At 43.0% G+C, this 21,819-nt stretch overlaps 1 protein-coding gene across 3 annotated transcripts in view; it reads right to left on the reverse strand.

Annotated features, from left to right (window-relative positions):
- The window catches only part of RASGRP1 (RAS guanyl releasing protein 1), an 85,081-nt gene that overhangs the window by 11,773 nt on the left and 51,489 nt on the right, over positions 1 to 21,819 (reverse strand). For 2 of the 3 annotated variants that reach the window (XM_065900208.1, XM_065900212.1), the window contains exons 4-10: positions 17,380 to 17,442; positions 16,307 to 16,438; positions 14,232 to 14,385; positions 10,582 to 10,755; positions 9,467 to 9,583; positions 6,906 to 7,181; positions 5,337 to 5,417 (exon numbers count right to left, since the gene is read on the reverse strand). In XM_065900208.1, the coding sequence (XP_065756280.1) occupies positions 5,337 to 5,417; positions 6,906 to 7,181; positions 9,467 to 9,583; positions 10,582 to 10,755; positions 14,232 to 14,385; positions 16,307 to 16,438; positions 17,380 to 17,442 (997 nt within the window). Of the gene's footprint in view, positions 1 to 719; positions 825 to 5,336; positions 5,418 to 6,905; positions 7,182 to 9,466; positions 9,584 to 10,581; positions 10,756 to 14,231; positions 14,386 to 16,306; positions 16,439 to 17,379; positions 17,443 to 21,819 lie in introns of all 3 variants that reach the window. The other variant, XM_065900203.1, reaches the window with a different exon arrangement.

Here is a 21,819-nt window from a genome sequence, read left to right on the forward strand (position 1 = left end):
CAGTGGGTCACATCCCAGGTCTCTGCAGGTACCAGTATCTGGAGGGTGGCCAGATGCTTTCAATTCCATTAGCATGTCAATATGCCCTCACCCCAGCTGCTCTGTACTCCTAGCTCACTGCACTGAGGGATGTTCCCCCTTCACTCTGCCCTTTCTTCACTGCACAGCTCAGACTGCCCCTTCTCTGTGTAGCTTCTACTAACAGCCCAGTCAGAAGTGCTCCCTACCCCCTCTTAATCCTCTACCAATTGTTCTGTCACTTGCTGGCTCGTTCTTTTCTTGTTACACTGGAATGGTCCACAGGGTAAATGTAAAAATATGAAGGTATGTACCCCTCCTCAGCATTTAGCACAGTGAATTGAATCAAGCAGTGTCACACTTTTCAGTTTTAGATTCTCATCACCCTTACTTACACTCAAATCTTTTCCAACCTCTCTCTGCCCCCAAATCAACTGACAACCTTTAAATATATGATCTCTTGCTAGGCCTTTAAGAGGTACACCTGCCCCCAGAAGAGGCCAAAGTGTGTTGGCAAAATGTAACTTCTGAACTGTTCTGCAGCCACAATATGAGAAGTAACTGGTTCCCTGTGCTCACATAGGAACGAGTTTCAAGTTTCTTACCTTTGTGTTTCTACCACTGTGCTCCCCTCTCCCCACACACAACACTAAGCCAGGCAATGCCTTGCTTTTCATCTGTGCAAACACAGCTGTACTTACATCCACCATCCTCTGGACGTGTTTGCTTATGGTCTTTGGATCAGGTTTGGGAGATACTCCAGAGGCCCAGTCCACAACTACTGGTGGCTTTGAAGGTGTTAGTGGCTAAAATGAAATATTCAGAGAAATCCCCATGACTATAAAAATGAAATATTCAGAGAAATCCCCATGACTATAATGCAATGCTATAACCTTAAGCTCCTTCCTTTCCCATTACCTGGTAGCTGCAGCTGTGGACAACCCTCAACTATGTGCAGTGGCAAGGAGCAGAGGGCCCGCACGTAACTGAAATCTAGAACAGTAACCTTGGCTAACACAAGTGTTGTGCTTTACAGTTTACAAAGAGCTCCTCACATTGTCTCCATCTAAGATAATTTAAAATTTTCAATATGCCTGGAGTTTCACTTTCCTCTCTTAAAGCTTTTGTTGAAGCTAGCGACAAAGAGTAAAGTAGATCATTTAAATTTTCTTTCTCTAAAGCAACTACAGAAAGAGGAACAAACAAAACCCAGTTAGTAGAAGGAGAGAAATCATAAAGATGAGAGCAGAAATAAATGAAATAGAGATGAAGAAAACAATAGCAAAGATCAATGAAACTAAAAGCTGGTTCTTTGAAAAGATAGATAAAATTGATAAACCTTTAGCCAGACTCATCAAGAAAAAGAGGGAGAGGGCTGAAATCAATAAAATTAGAAATGAAAAAGAAGTTGCAACTGACACCACAGAAATACAGACTACTACAAACAACTCTGTGCCAATAAAATGGACAACCTAGAAGAAATGGACAAATTCTTAGAAAGATACAAGCTTCCAAGACTGAACCAGGAAGAAATAGAAAATATGAACAGACCAATCTCAAGTACTGAAATTGAAACAGTGATTTAAAAACTTCCAACAAACAAAAGTCCAGGACCGGATGGCTTCACAGGTGAATTCTATCAAACAAAAAAAACAAAAACAAAAAAAAGAGTTAACACCTGTCCTTCTCAAACTCCTCCAAAATATTGCAGTGGAAGGAACACTCCCAAGCTCATTCTAGGAGGCAACCATCACCCTGATACCAAAACCAGACAAAGATACTACAAAAAAATTATAGACCAATATCACTGATGAATATACATGCAAAAATCCTCAAGAAAATACTAGCAAACAGAATCCAACAGCACATTAAAAGGATCATAAACCATGATCAAGAGGGGTTTATCCCAGGAATGCAAGGGTTCTTCAATATACACAAATCAATTGATGTGATACACCATATTAACAAATTAAAGGAGAAAAACCATATGGTCATCTCAATAGATGCAGAGAAAGCTGTCGACAAAATTCAACACCCATTTATGATAAAAACTCTCCAGAAAGTGGGCATAGAGGGGACCTACCTCAACATAATAAAGGCCATATATGACAAACCCACAGCTAACACCATTCTCAATGGTGAAAAGCTGAAAGCATTCCCTCTAAGATCAGGAACAAGACAAGGATGTCCACTGTCTCCAGTTTTATTCAACATAGTTTTGGAAGTTCTAGCCATGGGACTCAGAGAAGAAAAATAAAAGGAATCCAAATTGGAAAAGAAGTAAAACTATCACTGTTTGCAGATGACATGATACTATACACAGAACATCCTAAAGATTCTACCAGAAAACTACTAGATCTCATCAGTGCATTTGGTAGTTTCAGGATACAAAATTAATACACAGAAATCTCTTGCATTCCTACACACTAACAATGAAAGATCAGAATGAGAAAGGAGACAACCTAATTTACTATTGAATCAAAAGAATACCTAGGAATAAACCTACCTAAGGAGACAAAAGACCTGTACTCCGAAAACTGTAAGACACTGGTGAAAGCAACTGAGGATGACACAAACAGATGGAAAGATATACCATGTTCTTGGATTGGAAGAATAAATATTGTCAAAATGACTATACCACCCAGAGTAATCTACAGATTCAATGTAATCCCTATCAAATTACCAATGGCATTTTTCACAGAACTAGAACAAAAAATTTTAAAATTTATATGGAAACACAGAAGACCTCAAATAGCCAAAGCAATCCTGAGAAAGAAAAATGGAGCTGGAGGAATCAGGCCCCCTGACTTCAGACTATACTACAAAGCTACAGTAATCAAAACAGTATGGTATTGGTGCAAAAACAGAAATATAGATCAATGGAACAGGATAGAAAACCCAGAAATAAACCTACACACCTATGGTCAATTAATCTATGATAAAGGAGACAAGAATATACAGTGGAGGAAAGACAGTCTCTTCAACAAGTGGTGCTGGGAAAACTGGACAGCTATGTGTAAGAGAATGAAATTAGAACATTCTCTAATACCATACACAAAAATAAACTCAAAACAGATCAAGATCTAAATGTAAGGCTGGACACTGTAAAACTCTTAGAAGGAAACATAGGCAGAACACTCTTTGACATAAATCGCAGCAAGATCTTTTTTGATCCACCTCCTAGAGTAATGAAAATTAAAAAAATAAACAACTGGGACCTAATTAAACTTAAAGGCTTTTGCACAGCAAAGGAAACCATAAAAAACAAAAACACAGCCCACAGAATGGGAGAAAATATTTGCAAATGAAGTGGCTGACAAAGGATTAATCTCCAAAATAAACAACTCATGCAGCTCTATATCAAACAAAGCCACAAACGACCCAATCAAAAAATGGGCAGAAGATCTAAATAGACATTTCTCCGAAGACATACAGATGGCCAAAATTCACATGAAAAGATGGTCAGCATCACTAATTATCAGAGAAATGCAAATCAAAACCACCATGAGGTATCACCTCACACTGGTCAGAATGGCCATCATCAAAATGTCTACAAACAATAAATGCTGGAGAGGGTGTGGAGAAAAGGGAACCCTCCTACACTGTTGGTGGGAATGTAAATTGGTACAACCACTATGGAGAACAGTTAAAAGCTAAAAATAGAGCTACCATATGATCCAGCAATCCCACTCCTGGGCATATATCTGGAGAAAACCATAATTCGAAAAGATACATGCACTCCAGTGTTCACTGCAGCACTATTTACAATAGCCAGGACATGGAAGCAACCTAAATGTCCATTGACAGAGGAAAGGATAAAGAAGATGTACATATATATGATGGAATATTAGCCATAAAAAAGAATGAAATAATGCCCTTTGCAACAACGTGGATAGACCTAGAGATTATCATACTAAGTCAGACAAATATCATATATCACTCATATGTGGAATCTAATTTTAAAAATGATACAAATGAACTGATTTACAAAACAGAAACAGACTTACAGATATCAAAAACAAACTTATGGTTACCAAAGGGGAAATGTTGGGGGGAGGGATAAATTAGGAATTTGGGATTAACATAACACTACTATGTATAAAACAGATAACCAACAAGGACCTACTGTATAGCACAGGAAACTTTACTCAATATTCTGTGATAACCTATATGAGAAAAGAATCTGAAAAAGAATGAAGATATGTATACGTATAACTGAATCACTTTGCTGTACACCTGAACAGCAGGTACACTCCAGTAACATTAAAAAAAATTTTTCCTCTCTGTTCTCTACTTACTATTTAGTAGAGACAAGGATGAGGAGAAAAATAGCTAAAAGGCAGGAAGACATGCAAGAAAAAAAAAACAAGAAGTGAGGCCTAGACAAGCTGAGATGGAATCCATTCCTAAGTATCTGAGACTTGGCCCAAATTAAAATCTCTTCAAAAAATGAAAGAAGGTCCCCCTTTTGTTGGAATGCCCTCCAACACCCTGAAACCTGCCGAATATGTTCAGTAAACATCTTTGGTTACAATAGTATGCTAGAACTTGGTCTTTCTGTATAGAAACAATGAAATTTAGCCATCTGAACAGATAAGCTGAATTTCTCATGTACAGGCAACTCTCTACCCTTGAGTACCACTTGCTTTGGAGCTGGGGAGCTGCCCAGGAGACTGTGGGAATTATTGGTTCTTCAGAAGGAAGACTGAAATTATTTCACCTGCCTGTAGGAAGCCAGGGCCAGATAACCTGTGAAGTCCCTACTGTGCAGCCAGGACTGTGCACAGGACTTCTCATCATAAGAGGTCAAAAAACCCAGCAGACTGCTCTTTCTGACCCACGTGAATACAAGATGTGGGGGCTTTTCTATCTACCAAGTTGAAAGTCTTCTGAAGCTGAGCATCTGATTAATATACATATCATTATCATCAACAAATCATGAAGAGAAACAACTGCCTTGAGGACACTTTATAATTAATAGGAGGGAGAGGTCACTCCAGCCCACCATGCTATATCCCTTCTCTAACTAGTAAACCGCTGGCTGATTCCCCCACTCCTTCTGACACTCATGGCATGTAGTTATTTACTGTTCACATATTAGTCTTATCCCCTCGAGTTGTGTACAAACTCCTTATGGTCAGGAACTATTCCTAATACATATGCTGAAGCTTTTCTTATTCCTAGCACAATGTTGGGCACATAGTAAAAACATAATATGCTTTTTAACCTGAACTAAAGTCCATTCCAAGATGGATGACCTTGATGAGAGGCTTGTAAAGCACCTGTTACACATGGGAGTCTTAATATGAAAAACTCACTGGGGCTTTGTGGTTCCTGGGTTCCCGGGCATAAGAAAGCTCGTAGATTTCGTCTTCAGTGTAGTAGAGATCTAGGGATAACTGCAGATCAAAGGAGAACAGAGTTAATTGCTAGGATGCTGTTTGCCTTTCCCAGGGCCGATGTGTTTCTTGGTTCTTCCTCTCTAGTGGTTTACCCTTTTAGGCTGTAAGTCATTTGTTTTTAAAAATTCACAAAATTTTGGGGGTATAACATCTACTATTGCAGTAGGGCAAGCGTTAGTTTTTGTTAAAATATTTTTAAACTTTGGAGAAGTCTCAAGATGCCCACTTTTAAACTATGGTTTAATAGCTAAGCTTCTAGGCAGAGCTTAGGCCGAAGGCCCTATCTAGTCAGATGGTCCACACCTCACGTGTTCTCTCCCAAAGCAGACGGATGATCTGAAAGGACAGTTTGCATGGCCTGATACCATTAAAATTTGATTCCAGCAACAGAACCCAGTTTAAATGATAACAGGTAATATCAAACAATATTAAGAGTTTCATATATCTTAGAAAAACTTTAGAGGAGAGAGGTCTTAGAAATAATCTTGTTCTTAATCTGGATTCTATGGATGGGCTTCAGGGGGTTCAGAACTCAAAAACATCCATATTTTTGAGTATATATGGCTTACGTATATTTTGGGAGGGAAATGCTTAGTTTTCCTCACAGAATTTGTGAACCAAGAAAGTTAAGGTTCAGTGCCTCTTTCCTCAGATGATGCTGTCTAAGGCGGAAACTAGCCAAGGTCACCTGGACAATTAGCAAAAGGGCTGGGATTAGACACCAGCTGGATGCAAAGCCTGAGGCACTATCAGAATAATCCTGTGAGGTAGGAAGAGGCCACAGTGATTATTCCATTCTGCAAAAAAAGCAGATTAGAAATTGTCTAATTTTAGAACTGAAAGAGAAGGGAGAAGTCATCGCAGAGATGAGTCCCTCTGATTTTACAGAGAAGGAAACAGTTATGTGCCCACAGTCAGTCACACAGCTGGTGAACTATAGAATCACAGGTCTGGAAGGGAGTTCATCTGATCTCACCCCCGACCCAAAGTGCAAATCCTGGTCTCCTGCATCACTACAAGTGTTCGCCTGCCCTTGGCTTAAATGTCTCTGGGATCCAAGCCAGTGGTAGCAGGACCCAAATAATGAACCTATTTTTTTCTTTCTTTTTAAACTCAATGCCTTGTCCTTTTTTTAAATGAAAACCGACTGTCTCCAATCTCTTACCAAGCCTTGTATCCTGATTTGCTATCAGCTCCTCCCAGAGAGCTTAGGACTGGCTTTTGTAGGGGGAGGGGAACGTTCCTAGAGGTCCAAAGGGCATGATGCTTAAGAGCACAGCCCCGGAGTCCCACCACCCGGGTCTGAGCCCAGGATCTGCTGCTTAGTAAGTGTGGCTTCTGGCAAGTTACGTCTTTGTGCCTCAGAATCCCCATCCATAAAATGGAGGTAATGATAGTATCCACTTCATAGGGTTCTTGTGAGGCTTAACTGAGCTGATCTTTGATGAGGTAGCGCTCAGTAATTTGTCTCCCATGGAGCCTCACCGTCAGCAGGTGCACCAGGTCCTTGTTGGCCTCCAGGGGTGGGGCCACCTCTTGCAGCTGGACCAGTTCATTGATATGATTGTAAAGGGCCAGCAGCTTGTGGACGTTCACCTTCCCCTCCTCCAGATAGTCGGGCATGGCTTCATACAGGGAGATGAGGTCCTTGAGGTGTACCCCCAGGATGGGGATCTTGAAGTGGGTGCACTCCCCGTAGGCACGCCGGTAGTTGTCATAGTTTCTGCAGGAGGACAGCAGCTCGGTCATCTCACCCAGAACCTACAAAGCAGAGGAAGGGAGCCAGTCACAGGTACCATCCAGGCAGGCTGCGTTTCTGCAGTGGCTGCCTTTTACTCTCAGCTCCTACCATAATTTCACCCCGTCCCTGAGTTGTCAGGCAGGGGGTGGTCCACCTAAAGGTGTAGATTCTGACTCCCCAGTTAAAACTCCAGCTTATGTCAAACATCGCAGAGTAGATTTAGAAAATGCAAGGTGTGCTTTACTACATAACTGGAAAATTCTAGATGAGGTTTTATTTACCATTTTTATGCTAAAATTGTTCTTTAAAAAAATAAGTAAGCACACGATAAAAAAGATTTAAAAAGTACAAGAGTATACAGTGCATAGTAAGTGTCTCTCTGACCTCTACCCCAAGCCACGCAGTCCCCTTCCCTAGTGTCTTCCGAATGATTCCAAAGACACTGCACCGCATACACTTCAAGTGTGCTGCCCACGCAGCTGGCGCGGGGAAGCGTGTTTCCAGCGTGGCGCTTGTCACCTGTCAAGTGTTGTTATTCCTTATGCTGCGCTCTGTGGGCCTTGGCTCGGTGAGTCTCAAGATGGGCCTATGCCTAGGAAGCAGGCGACATTCCACCCACGGACCGAAACCCTGGATAGGGAGACTGAACAGACTAGACCAATTCCCAGCAATGGACCTGAGAGAGGACGAGGCAGAGGCCGTGGGGGGCTCTGCGTTAGAGCCTGTGCTCTGCCGTGGCCAGAGGGCGCGTGGCCACTCCCAGCACAGCAAGGGCACAGCCAGGTCGTCTGCTGTTCCTTCCAGTGCATCTGCTTTAAGTCAGCACGCAGTTCATAGAACCCCACCCCCGTGTGTGGTGACCAGCCTTCTCAGAAGCAAAGACAGGAAGGAGAGACTCACGTCACAACACAAAACAACCATTTTAAACACTGTGCTGGAAATTCCTGTAATAAAATCGTGGCCTAAAGAAGTACCCTTTCTCCCGATGAAGAGCTTGAGGTCTGGGAGTCAGCCCCCGGCAGCCATGTGGCTGCCAAGAGAGCCTCCTCACACACCTCTAGGAAACAGGGCGCGTGAGTGTGGAGTGTGGGAAATGCTCACAAGACAAGAGACTAGCAGCAAAGATGACAGAGGTATTTTTGTTCCCCTTGGAAGGTGACATAAACTACTGCAGGACACTAGCTTTAATTCTGGACTTAGGAATTCACTATGCAGACCACCCTGAAGGGCAAGCAGCTACAGACAGGAAGCACTGCTATGGGGGGACCCCAAGCTGCAGAGCAGCAAGCTACATCTTGTAAACGAAATGACACGAAGGCACTTGAAATTCTGTGATTCTCTCCCTCTGAGACACAGGCAGTCTTCAGTTGTTCTGCCTGCTCCCAGCCAGCACTATGAGGGAATTATAAGGTGACCAGACCACTGGGAGGTGGGGGTGGAGCGGTGTCCCCAGACCCCAGCATTGTCAGAGCAAGGATGATTAATAAGAGGCTTTCTGAAAGGAGGCTGAACACCTGGGAAAACAGATGTGGCAACGAGGGTCATACATCTCTCCCTAAGAAGAGAGCTCGCAAGGGGACTGGGGTTTGAGTTTAGTAAGGGAGGCCAAATGAGATGAAATACCCAGAGCAGCTGTTATATCAAACCCATACCATAAGTAGCTGCATTTATACCTGTACTATATCATAGTGGTTTACACGTGTGATAACATCCGTAGGTATAAAGGATTAAAGTCCTTTCTATAAAATCTAATTAATAATGTAGGAAAGTACATCGGACACTTAAGAAAAATGTTCCTCAATAAAATACCACCTATTAAAAAATGGTACCTGAAAAGCTCATTTCCAACTATCTGGAAAAATTCAGCTCTCCATAATGTCACTCTCCAAGGGTTCCAGCTAGCTAGGTTTCTAACGTGTCACTAAATAACCTCACTTGACATGCAGACTGAACTATGGTCACTGAACCACTCTTCCTTGCTAGAGCAAGTGAGTTCTCACTAAAGATGGTGACTCCGGATACTCAGTGGCATACGAACATGGGAAGGACACACATGTTGTTTCAAGTCACCAGCGGGAATGGGTGCAGTAACACTGCAGCCAGACTGAGTCACAGTCACCCTCAAATCTGTGACATCCCTGTTCCTGTCCTGTGGGTTTTAGGGGTTGCTTCCTTGGTATTTTGCCTGGTTGAAAAGGGATGCTTTGGTTCGGAAATGCTCTCTGGGCTGCCCCTCAAGGAGGAAACACTGACGCTAGTCCTAGGAATGCTGCCAAGGGGCCCCGGAGGAGACAGGAGCACTGACCTTATTGATTTCATGCGGGACATGTGAACTTGTCTCCTTGAGCCTGGAGATTGAGCTGTGACAGAGCCCTCCTATCACAGCCATCAACGTATTGAAGTTCTGTAGTTGGTGGAGCTTCTGTGACACAGAAAACAGAGTCACTGTACATGTCAGTTACATGGGCGCTTAGACGCTGCCTCTCATCTCTGTGTTATAAGTCTTCCTAATTCTGGCCAAAGGCTAGCAATCAGGTATTGCAATTTTCTGTCCATTTCTTTCCTAAGGCTTAATTCCAGACCAGGAGGTCCCAAATCTAGCAAAGCGTCATGTCTTCCTCCTTTAGTTTCAGCTGGTCTGTGGACCACCCTCTACAGCAGTGGCTTCTAACACCCAAAGTACTTGTTTAACACAAAGATTTCTGGACTCAAGTACAGATGTTCCGATTCCCCGGATCTGGGGTTGAGCTTAGGGATCTGTGCTTTAGTTAACATCAGAGCAGGTGTTCCATGTACCACACTTTAAGAAACACTGGTCTAGAACATCTAGAGATGAAAAAATATATCGTTCAGCATAATCCTTTATATCCTTCACCCCAAAGTAACCAGACTTTATTTCTGAGGGCAACGCCAATGCCTATATAGGACAGTAACTGGGACAGAGATGCTAGAATCTCTGTGAAATTTCAAATATGTGTTCACAGTATCTGCTTTTCTCTTATCAGATGCCTAAACTCTGCCCCTCAAACACTAAACCCAGCCATTCAACACAACATGGGCTCACAGACCTAAATCAGGCTGGTCTAGCTCCACTAAAACCTGAAATTGCCCTTTCCTTTGCCATGTGGGCCACATTTGGTAAAACAATATAGGCTGGTAAGCATCTTCTGAAAAATGTTAAAGATCTAAACAGATCTAACCATATCCTGACCATGAAGATGGCCTGTAGGGCCCTCTCCATACTGCCCTTTTGTGGGATGTAGAAGAGTCACCGTATCTAGATCTGGGGACAGGTAAAAGTGCACAAACCCCACCAGGAGGTTCATGATGAGAAGGCAGCTCTAATGGATGGACTAGGCTGGGGGAAGAGGGGATAATTTACCTCTTAGCCCAGGCGCTAGTCTTAATCCAGTCACTCACCTGAGCCACCTGGATGAACTTGATGAAGACTTCAGCTCGGAGCTGGGGGGTGGGGCGGCTGAGAACCATCAGTTGTACCCACTGGGAGATGCCGTTACACAGGGCAATGGACCGCTCCATGGTAGGGTTCTCCTTCACGCAGCTATTCACGAGGTAATTCTGATAATCGGAGAACTGGGGAAAAAGAAACTCATCAGGACTGCCGCTCCAGTATTCTGGGAGACCCGAGGGGCATATTACCTCTGTTAAGTTGATGGCTAGAATCTGCTAAGGGACAGAGGAGCTCTTGGCTTTCCTCTCCTGCAGACAAGGATGGTAGGAAGGACATCTTTCTTATTCTACCCACAGCATGGTCCCTCTACATCAAACGTCATTAGGCCTAAATGGATGGGTACACATACAAGTTAACCCCAATATTATGTTGAGTAGATAGGGATAGTGCCCCTTTTCAATTCTAAAGAATACAGTATACAAGAAAAATCTCAGTACTAGTTCCAGCTATGTTGCTGAAGGTAAGGGGAAAAAAAAAAGATCATCTCACAAAATCTACTGTGTCACACACTCTTTTTCTCTCTCTCCTAGCTGTTTTCTTAACTTAAAAATGGGATAGGGCTTCCCTGGTGGCGCAGTGGTTGAGAGACCACCTGCCAATGCAGGGGACACGGGTTTGTGCCCCGGCCCGGGAAGATCCCACATGCTGCGGAGCGGCTGGGCCCGTGAGCCATGGCCATTGAGCCTGCGCATCCGGAGCCTGTGCTCCGCAAGGGGAGAGGCCACAACCGTGAGAGACCCGCGTACCGCAAAAACAACAACAAAAAAAACCGGGATAACATCTGTCCTATTTAGGACACGGAATTGTTAATAAGATCAAACATGATAACCTGTGAAAGCACTTTAACTTTTCAAAGTACTACATAAGTGTGAGGTGGTGCTAACAGGATATTATTAACCTCATGATCAAACAGACCTGTTTGGATTTCCCTCTATTCGCCAACTCGAGCAGGGGTGAAGTGAGTGGGGTACGTGACACTGGTTAGCTATTATTTGGGGACCACAGCTTCCCATTCACCTGGGCAATGGCATTCACTATGGCTGACGCTGAAACAAACAGCAGATGTGACGCTGGAAATGTCCCAGAAGATCAGTGTATAAATCATGACTGCAGCTACTGTGTCCCTGTCACAAACAATCCTTCTGCTCAAATAGTATAAGAGAGAGAGGAGAGTTTGCTCTGCTCCAGTGCTCCCATGGGAGTTTTCAGTGCTGTTCCCCAGCTATTTCCAGCTCTCCATTTCTCAACTCTGCCCTTTGAGATCAGGTGTGACCACATGACAGTTTAGCCAGGAGAATGTCAGTGGAAGTGACATGATGACTTTTTTTTTTTTTTTTGCAGAAACAAGGGAACTGTTTTAATAATGATGTTTATATTAGTAATAGGCACATTCCAAAAATAAAGAAAAATCCTCTCGCTGGGATTGTATTGGAACGAATGCTTTTCAGGGAACTTCTTTTAGGAAGTTGAGCACACTATCATTTCATACCCTAAAGATCTTTAGATATTTAGGAGTTGCTGATAGACGTGACGACTTTTGAGATAGAAGAGCCAGTGAATGATTGGCTATGTTGCCTTTCCAGGCTGCAGAGATCGTGGAGATCTATGTCAAGATGAAGCCTCCCATACCCAGGCTCTGAGCACCTGTGGTCAGCAGAGGCCCCTGTGTAGCAGGAGTGAAAAATAAACTTTTGCTTTGTTAGGCCACTGAGATTGGGTGGGAAGGGTTGAGGGGGTTGTTATCAGTGTACATACCTTAGTCCTGCCTGACTAGTAATACACTGATGAGAAGATCTCATAACCTGAATAAAATGAATGCAAATTAACTGAGCCCCATTTTTCTGTGCTGTTTGCTGATGGGTGGAAAAAGATGAGTAGATCAAACCTACTCCTTAAGAGAGACATATACAGCACAAATCTTACCGGTTCTAAGAAAAAGTTCCCCGATTCATTCCAGTGAATACATTTATATACCCCTCCCATTCGAAATGTAACATATTGAATCCACTTGTTTTTTAAAAGTTATCTCAGTATAATTCTTCCCCCCTCCAAAGTATTATAAGAAGCAGAAAATATCAAATGTCACTCAATTCATAGCAGAGATAAATTTCCCTCCCACCCTACGTGGGGAAAACTGTTTAGAACTGTGTAGGTAAAACAAAAAGATCCCCCCAAAAGTCTTCTACGAGGCAACCGTGACATTCAAAAGAAATGAAGGTTCAGGCTGATGTCTTCATTTGCAGCTAGAACCCTGCACCGACACTGGGGGAGCACTGGCGCAGAGGCCTTGTTCTGCACTGACTCTTCCCTTCCACCTCCACTGATCTGAGCCCTGGCAGGGAGCAGACAGCCCACAGGCCTGACAGAGCAGTCCTACCAATTGGGCCCCAGTACAGCTCAGATTTCCAGTGTGATAAATGGCTCTTTTCAGTGTCCTTCCCCCGTGACAGGAGAGGCACTGCCAAATGGAAACCCCCCAGGGGGAGCGTTCCAACTGGGGCCTGTGGTTCTGTCTGAGGGGAGCCAGTGAGGAGACTGGAGGTCCCCATGCAGATGAATGCTTGGAGACGTATTTCCAAATTGGGCTGGAGGGGGCGGGGAGGTTCCTGGCTGATTGGCAAAATAGCTGTGTGAAAACAGGGAGGCTGTCAACATTATGGGAGAAAAGCTATAATAACCCCTGTAACCTGGTTTGCAGCTCTCCTTCCAAACACAAGCAGCCTCAATTAATTGGCGCTGAGTGACCGAGAGAGGCTTGTGATCCTGGTCTCAGCTCTGACTCTAATAAACTGTGTGACCTGGTCCAAGCCGCCCCTGGGCCTCCATCACCTCAGCAGGGAACAGGTACATCTAACAAATGCATCCAGCAACTAGGTAGTCTCTACTTTTAGAGCAAAGCTCAAAACTGTATCTTTCCATAGCGGTGGGGGCTGAATGGAGTCATTTCTCAGGAAATCATATCGGCCAGTGAGGCTCTGTTGGCAAGTTCTCTTGTATGGAGCTGGTGTTCTTTGGTATCACATATGGAGTTTCAGTGAGCAAGGTTTGTGTCAGCACAGTTTCTCTCTAGAATCAGGGGAGACTGCTGGGCCATGTCAGCACCACCTCAAGGGTTTAGGTAAATTCTGGGCTAGACCAGTAGCATCTGATTTATTTTGAGATTTCCCACAGCCATCCAAAGCCTATTCTAGAATGAATTCAAGTCCTCTTACAGGACTTAGCCTCATTTTTTTGGAGGAAAATTTAAAAAATCCATTCTGGAAGCCTAATGATTATCAGGAATAAAATGTGTGTGTGTGTATGCGCATGCCTGCTGTGTGTACACTCACGTGTGCAGGGTACCATGTGTGCCCACAGTATTGCCACTTGAGCGAGTGGTGGGCTGAGGGAGGTGGGCTTGGACGATGGGAGCATGCAGCAAAGCAGGAGCAACAAACAAGGCAGCGTGTCCTGATTTTCCCAACGACACAGAGTGATGGCAAAGCCTGCCAGCGCTGAGGGGGCCTCTAGGCTTAGGAGGTGGATGGCCTGTTGAATTCCTCTGCTTATTTTCAGAGATATCCCAGGGAAGCTTTTCTCCGGCCCCTCGGGTACATACAGATATCCTCCGGAAGGACTTGAACTCCAGGTAGGTAAGGTGCTCGGAGAGCTCTTCTGGTTCCAGATGGTCAAAGAGCAGGGAGACTTTTCGTTTCTTGCTGGTGTTCGATTTTATCCTTTGAGTCAGTTTCCTGGACCAGTCACGGGCATTGCTTTTGTGGGTAAAAATGAAAGGGAGAAGACAGGGAAAAAGAATAAATCAAAATTGCTTTTTAATGCAAATAAATCCAGTAATGCTTCCCACAAGACTATGCAAAGCACCGTTACCTAACTTTCCTTGGTCAAAGCAATGCATTAAGTTTCCCCACATCAGTTTTTCCTATGGTGGCGACCAGGAAGCTTTGATGGTTTTCCTTGAGCCTTGTGAACGTGCTATGGGAACTGGGTAAAATGCAGTTGTCTTAAGTCTGTGGGAAGGACAGAGTCTCGGGCATTGTTCACAGTGTCCTGGCTCCTCTGTGTAGCCCTGGCAGGTCTGCTCTCTCCATGCCTTCTGTGTGTTTCCTCATCTCATGAGGGTGATGGGGACTCTATGTGGTTGGAAATCTCAAGGTAGTGGGGCAGTTTTCATGCCAGAAAAGCACAGAGAACCACAGAGAGGAGATGCCATGCTGGGTAATCATGTGTAGGAACAGGTGGTCGCTCTGGGCAGACTTGTGGCATTTTCCTCAAATGTCCCCAGCCACTGAAATGACCAAGGAAGTCTAGCTAACCCTAGAGTTAGCCCCACACACATTTTCTTGTAATCAATCCACGTGTTTCTTATTCAGTTTCAATTTCCTACACTAAGGAAGCAAAGAGAAGGTAGCAGGTTGCAGATCTGTGTTTCCCAAACCTGTGTTCCTGAGAACCTTGTCTCTTGACAAAAGGGTTCTGTGGTCAAATGAGTTTGGGAAATGCTACAAATTCTGCAGCCCCCTTAGCCAAAGAGCATATTACCCACTCTGAGATGCATTGCAAAAAGGAAGTTCGACTCTCTCTTTCTCAAGTATATCTGGTCGGGCAATATCCCACTGACTAATTTCTAAAGAATATACCGTGGAAAATATTGGTAGAGGAAAGTCAGCTAGGGGTGTATTGGGATAAGGAAATCAGGGTTTGAGAACTGCCCTGGGCCCTGTGTGCTGCATTTAAAAAATGAAGACACTGTTACTGCAAAACCTTCTTTTACCTCTCAAGTTATTATAATTCTAAGCAAAGAAGTACAGAGTCCAACCCGCTATGTAGATTTAATTGGGACTCTGACGTGATTTGGAAATCATTTCCACACGGCCACGGCACAGGGCACTGAGGGCTCTCACAGTCCAGATTCTGCTCTGCCATTAACTCAGCTAGCTGTGTGACTCCAGACAAGCAAGCCTTGCTGAGCCTGTTTCCCAGGACGTTGGATAAAATCATCTTGGAAATATGTTTCAGTCCTAGAATTCTATGTCCTAGGGATCTGTATTATTCCAGAACAAAGGGGCCACATTGTGAAAACCTTAGCAAATGATGAGTGTACTCTCCTCTCCCCAGATTAGGACAGGCATTCATTTTTCCAGAGTGGGACCATCTCATAAATAAGAAATCCAAGGAATAATATGCAGTATTCCTGAGATCCTTTCCATCTCTGCATAGGTCTAAGTGTCTCTTGCAGAACTTCTTGGCTTACCGAATATGTTATAAACCCTTTGCTCGATCCATTTTCCAGCAGTCCCTTCCCCATTTATAAGCGCAGGGGCCCTCCAGGCGTTAGCTGCTGGAGAGGCACCGATTTAGTCACCATACTTTCAGTGTATTGGGATTTATATAAATTTTAGTCAATATCTGGCTTCCTGATTTCTTTCTCACAGAGACTTCTTTTTTCCTGCTCTTGGATATTAGTCACGTACACCGTGATCACCAGGGGGCTTCTATGCTTTCCTGCTACATGTCAAGCTTTTCTCTTCCATGAGGCCATCTGAACCTGCCTGAGGGCTTCTTGGGGTGGGTAGAGCAGACGTCACAGTGGGACGCAGAGCCTTGCTGCGCGGCCTGGGTTGTATTACAGGAGGGAGGTGGTTTCGAAAGAGGCGTCAGAACCACGACACTCACATTTGAGTTGTGTCAATCAGGTGGCAGTGCAGCTCCTCGCCGTTAGCTTTCACCAGTTCCTGAAACTCTTCCATAGTGCTTGCCAGGCTGGCATCTATTTTAAACATGATCCAGAATTCTGTTATCCAATACCTACATGGTGGGATTTAAAAAACACAAGCCAAACCTGAAGCCAAGGACTCACACTGTGGTGGGTTCTTCCCGCAAAAAGGATTCAGAAAGAGACAGGGGCTGGTTTGTTCTATATTCCTGGGAATATAGAATCTATATTCTCTACACAGAATATAAGGAACTGGAGTAGGGGTGGGGGGAAGAGAAGAAAACCACCCACTGGCAATCCTCTGCGCCCCACATATTAAATGCTATGCTATGCTAAGATGAATCATAATGAAGGAAGCCGCTGCAAAGATTTAGGCACAACCATGTGTATCAGAGAGAATGACAAATAAGACAATGGCAGACAAACCAAACGTCCAAAGATTGGACAATGCATCTGTAAATTACACTTTATTATACCTCAGGGTATTACATGGCCATTAAAAATAATGTTTACAAGAAGTTTTTTAATGACTAGAGAAGATTCCTATGATTTAAAGTTAAGTGAAAACTATAGGATACAAAATTTTGTATGTATTTTGATCTCTACTATGTTAAAAAACCTACTTGGAAAGAGACAAGGGAAATATACCAAAATAGGTAGTTGGATATAAGTGATTATTACTATAGTTATATTCTTCTCTATATTTTCAAAGTGCTCTAATATGAGCTACATTACTTTTATACTTGGGAATAAAAACAAACAAAATAACCTTTCCCTTATGTCACTTGATACCAAAATGCTGTAAGGTTGACAAAAACATTGGTATAAAATGTTAAGCTCAGGCACATCAGAAAAAACCGACTACGCTCTTTGAGGAATTTCCAGTACTAACAATTGACCTTTCTGGTCTGTCCAGAGGTGTTGTATAGATGGTCAGGAAGGGAAAGGCAGGGAGGAAAGGAAAGAGCTAGAGTCTCTGGCTCTTTCATTTCACCCCACTCCACAAAGTCCCAAATGCATGCAGAAATGTTACCTTACAAAATAGCAGATCTTCAGGCAAAGCCCTGGCGAATTCTTTGCCAAGGCATCCTTATAGGTATGGCTGTGGTTAAGGGAAATGGAAGCCTCTGTTATAGAAACCAAACAACCTTTCATCTTTGCAAATATTGCTAAAACTACCCTCCCTCCAGCCCCACAAATAGTTTCTTTTAATGTTTCTTCTCTCCCTGGCCATAGGATAAAACCAACTCAATGTGTGCAGCTGTATGCTTATGAAGGGCAAAGATGGTGACTTTAGCCCATGCTGAAGTCGCTTAAGGAAGAAGGCCACAGCATCTCCTCTGCAGAAGTAGGAAGTCAACAGCACAGCAATGTCCCCGCACAGGTGACCTGTAAGAAGTAAAGAAGGGGCAAGTGACCTCTGCCCATGCCCAAGACTAGGAGTCTGCTGGAGACAAGCTAAAAAGAAGAGCTTGTTCTTATCTTTTCAGCAACTGATAAAAAATCTGTGCATTGAATTAGAAGAAAGGGAAGGAATAAATATTCAGATATATTGTAATGATAATCAAGGCAATAATAGGAAAATGATAATACATGCCTAGAAAATGTCAGTAGATTGATCTTACAGGTTGTAATAGCAAGTCAGAAAAAGCCATGTGAATGATCCAAATACAACTGGAGAGCACATTAAGGATCAGTACCATTCAGAATATTCCACGAGAATGATGCCATTCTAAGAACAAGAAAGAATAGCAAAGTTCCACCAAGTTCACGCATCTCTAGAGATATATGGAAAGAATAAGTGTTTACTGTAAAGGTCATAGAAATGCAAAATCCAATCCAGTGATGAACCTGGGTGGTCCTACCCTCTTCCATCAACATACTGAGGAATCAGGCTATGTGGGCTGTGTGCCCCGCAAGACACTGCCCTCTTTCTCCTCTAAAAGCCATGTCAAATTAACCACAATCCAGGGCTCCGTGAATTTCAGCAGGGCCCCTGAGAGGAATCCACTGAGCAGCCAGCAGATGTCTCAATTAACTGGGGCTGTGCAGTCTTCTTTCAGTGGCTATGCATATTTTAACCCTTGGAAAACTCAGACTTAAATATAGCAAAGTAAAAAACAGGCCAAATCATATTACTGATTTTTTTATTAGGAAGGGATCTATGCCTTTTGAAATCTTATATACCTGTAATGTTTAAGAGCATATTAGAACGAGAGTCTTGAAACTTCAATCTGGAATATACAATTAAGGGATTTACACTTGTGATTTTAAATTCAAATCTTATTAAGTTTATGCATAGCTTTGGAACATCTAAGGTAATGTTAGCTTTACTGTTTATAATTTTAATTTACTGAAGTTATAAAAACTATTTCGAATTCAGAAAAGCCTCTGAAGTATTTTAAAAATCTAAGATTTAAAATTACAAGTACATACCTATCAATAATTACTTTAAATGTAAATGGACTAAATGCTTCAGTCAAAAGACATGGAGTGGCTGAATGGATACAAAACCAAGATCCATATGTATGCTGCCTACAAGAGATGCACTTCAGATCTAAATAGTTAGACTCTTCAAGAAAAAAAATGGGAGGGCCCAAATCAATAAAATCAGAAATAAAAAAGAAGTTACAATCAATACCGCAGAAATATAAAAGAACGTAAGAGATTACTACAACCAGTTACATGCCAATAAAATGGACAACCTAGAAGAAAGGTGCAAATTCCTAGACATGTACAATCTTCCAAGACTGAGCCGGGAAGAAATAGAAAATATGAGCAGACCAATTACCAATAATGAAACTGAATCAGTAATTTAAAAAAACCAAAACCAAAACAAACTCGCAGCAAACAAAAGTCCAGGATCAGATGGCTTCACAGGTGAATTCTACCAAACATTTAGAAAAGAGTAAACACCTATCAAACTATTCCAAAAAATGCAGAAGAAGGACCACTTCCTAACTCATTCTACGAGGCCAGCATCACCCTGATACTAAAACCAGTCAAAGATATCACAAAAAAAGAAAATTACAGGCTAATATCAGTGATAAAAATATGATGAACACAGATTCAAAAATTCTCAACGAAGTATTAGCAAACCAAATACAACAATATATTAAAAGAATTATACACCATGATCAAGTGGAATTTATCCAATGAATGCAAGGATAGTTCAATATCCACAAATCAGTCAGTGGGATATACCTCATTGACAAATTGAAGAATATATAAATAAAGAATAAAAATCATATGATCATCTCAATAGATACAGAAAAGGATTTGAGAAAATTCAACAATTTATGATTAAAAAAAACTTTCCATGAAGATGTATAGAGGGAACATACCTCAACATAGTAAATGCCATATATTATAAGCCCACAGCTAACATCATACTCAATGGTGAAAACTGAAAGAATTTCTTCTACGATCAGGAACAAGACAACGATGCCCACTCTCAACACTTTTATTCCTAGCCAGAGCAATCAGACAAGAAAAAGAAATGAATCCAAATTGGAAAGGAAGAAGTAAAACTGTTACTGTTTGAAGATGACATGATACTATACATAGAAAATCCTAAATATACCACCAAAATACTACCAGAGTTCATCAAAATTCAGTAAGGTTGCAGGGTACAAAATTAATATATAAAAATCTGTTGCATTTCTATATACTAACAAGGAACTATCAGAAAGAGAAATTAAGAAAATAATCCCATTTAAATCATATCGAAAAGGATAGAATATCCAGGAATAAATCCAACTATGTAGGTAAAAGACCCACAGTCAGAAAACTTTAAGACACTGATGAAAAAAATTGAAGATGACAGAACAGATGGAAAGACATACCATATTCATGGATTAGAAGAATATTGTTAAAATGACCATACTACCCAAGGCAACCTACTGATTCAATGCAATCCTATCAAAACACCAATGGCACTTTTCACAGAACTAAAACAAATAATTCTAAAATTCTATGGAAACAAAAGTCCCCAAATAGCAAAACAATCTTGAGAAAGAAGAACAGAGCTGGAGGTATCACACTCCCGGACTTCAGACTATACTACAAAGCTACAGTCATCAAAACTGTATGGTACCGGCACAAAAACAAACAAGTAGATCAATGGAACAAAATAAAGAGCCCAGAAATTAACCCACACACTTGTGGTTAACTAATCTAAAACAAAGGAGGCAAGAACATACAATGGAGAAAAGACAGTCTCTTAAATAAATGGTATTGTGGAAATTGGACAGTTACATGCAAAAGAATCAAACTGGACTATTCTGGACACTATGCAAACTGGACACTATGCACAAAAATGAATTCAAAACTGATTATGAACTGAAATGTAAGACCTGAGCTGCCTGGAAGCAGAGAGACAGCATATCCAAAGGGCTGCCTCCATAGTGTGGAGTTCAGGAGTTTGGAGAGCCCTTTGGGGGTCCCAGTTTTACCTAAGAGATGTCAACTTGAGAGTGTGCTGAACTTCACCTTATGCTTCCATATCACGTGTAGTCATCAAAGTGTTTTCTCTGTGGTTTGGCAGACATTCTCAAAGGGGAATAAGGAAGATGGTGGAAGAGTAAGAGGCGGAGATCACCTTCCTCCCCACAGATACACCAGAAATATATCTACACGTGGAACAACTCCCACAGAAAACCTACTGAACGCTGGCAGAAGACACCAGATCTCCCAAAAGGCAAGAAACTCCAGACATACCTGGGGAGGGCAAAAGAAGAAAGAATAAACAGAGACAAAAGAATAGGGATGGGACCTGCACCTCTGGAAGGGAGCTGTGAAGGAGGAAAGGTTTCCACACACTAGAAGCCCCTTTGCGGGCGGAGACTGCAGGTGGCGGAGGGGAAAAGCTTCAGAGCCGCGGAGGAGAGCACAGCAACAGGGGTGCGGAGGGCAAAGCGAAGAGATTCCGTCACAGAGGATTGGTGCCCACCGGCACTCACCAGCCCGAGAGGCTTGTCTGCTCACCTGCCAGGGCGGGCGGCGCTGGGAGTTGAGGCTCGGGCTTCGGTCAGAGCGCAGGGAGAGGACTGGGGTTGACGGCGTGAACACAGCCTGCAGGGGGTTAGTGCACCACGGCTAGCCGAGGGAGTCTGGGGAATAGTATGGACCTGCTGAAGATGCAAGAGACTTTTTCTTCCCTCTTTGTTTCCTGGTGCATGAGGAGAGGGGATTAAGGGCTCTGCTTAAAGGAGCTCCAGAGACGGGCGTGAGCCACAGCTAAAAGTGCGGACCCCAGAGACAGGCATGGGATGCTAAGGCTGCTGCTGCCGCCACCAAGAAGCCTGTGTGCGAGCACAGGTCACTATCCGCACCTGCCCTCCTGGGAGCCTGTGCAGCCCGTCACTGCCAGGGTCCCGGGATCCAGGGACAACTTCCCTGGGAGAACACGTGGCATGCCTCAGGGTGGTGCAATGTCCTGCCGGCCTCTGCCACTGCAGGCTCTTCCTGCATC

The sequence above is a fragment of the Phocoena phocoena genome, chromosome 2 (genome assembly GCF_963924675.1).
Source record: "Phocoena phocoena chromosome 2, mPhoPho1.1, whole genome shotgun sequence".
In the NCBI taxonomy this organism is placed as follows: Eukaryota; Metazoa; Chordata; class Mammalia; order Artiodactyla; family Phocoenidae; genus Phocoena; species Phocoena phocoena.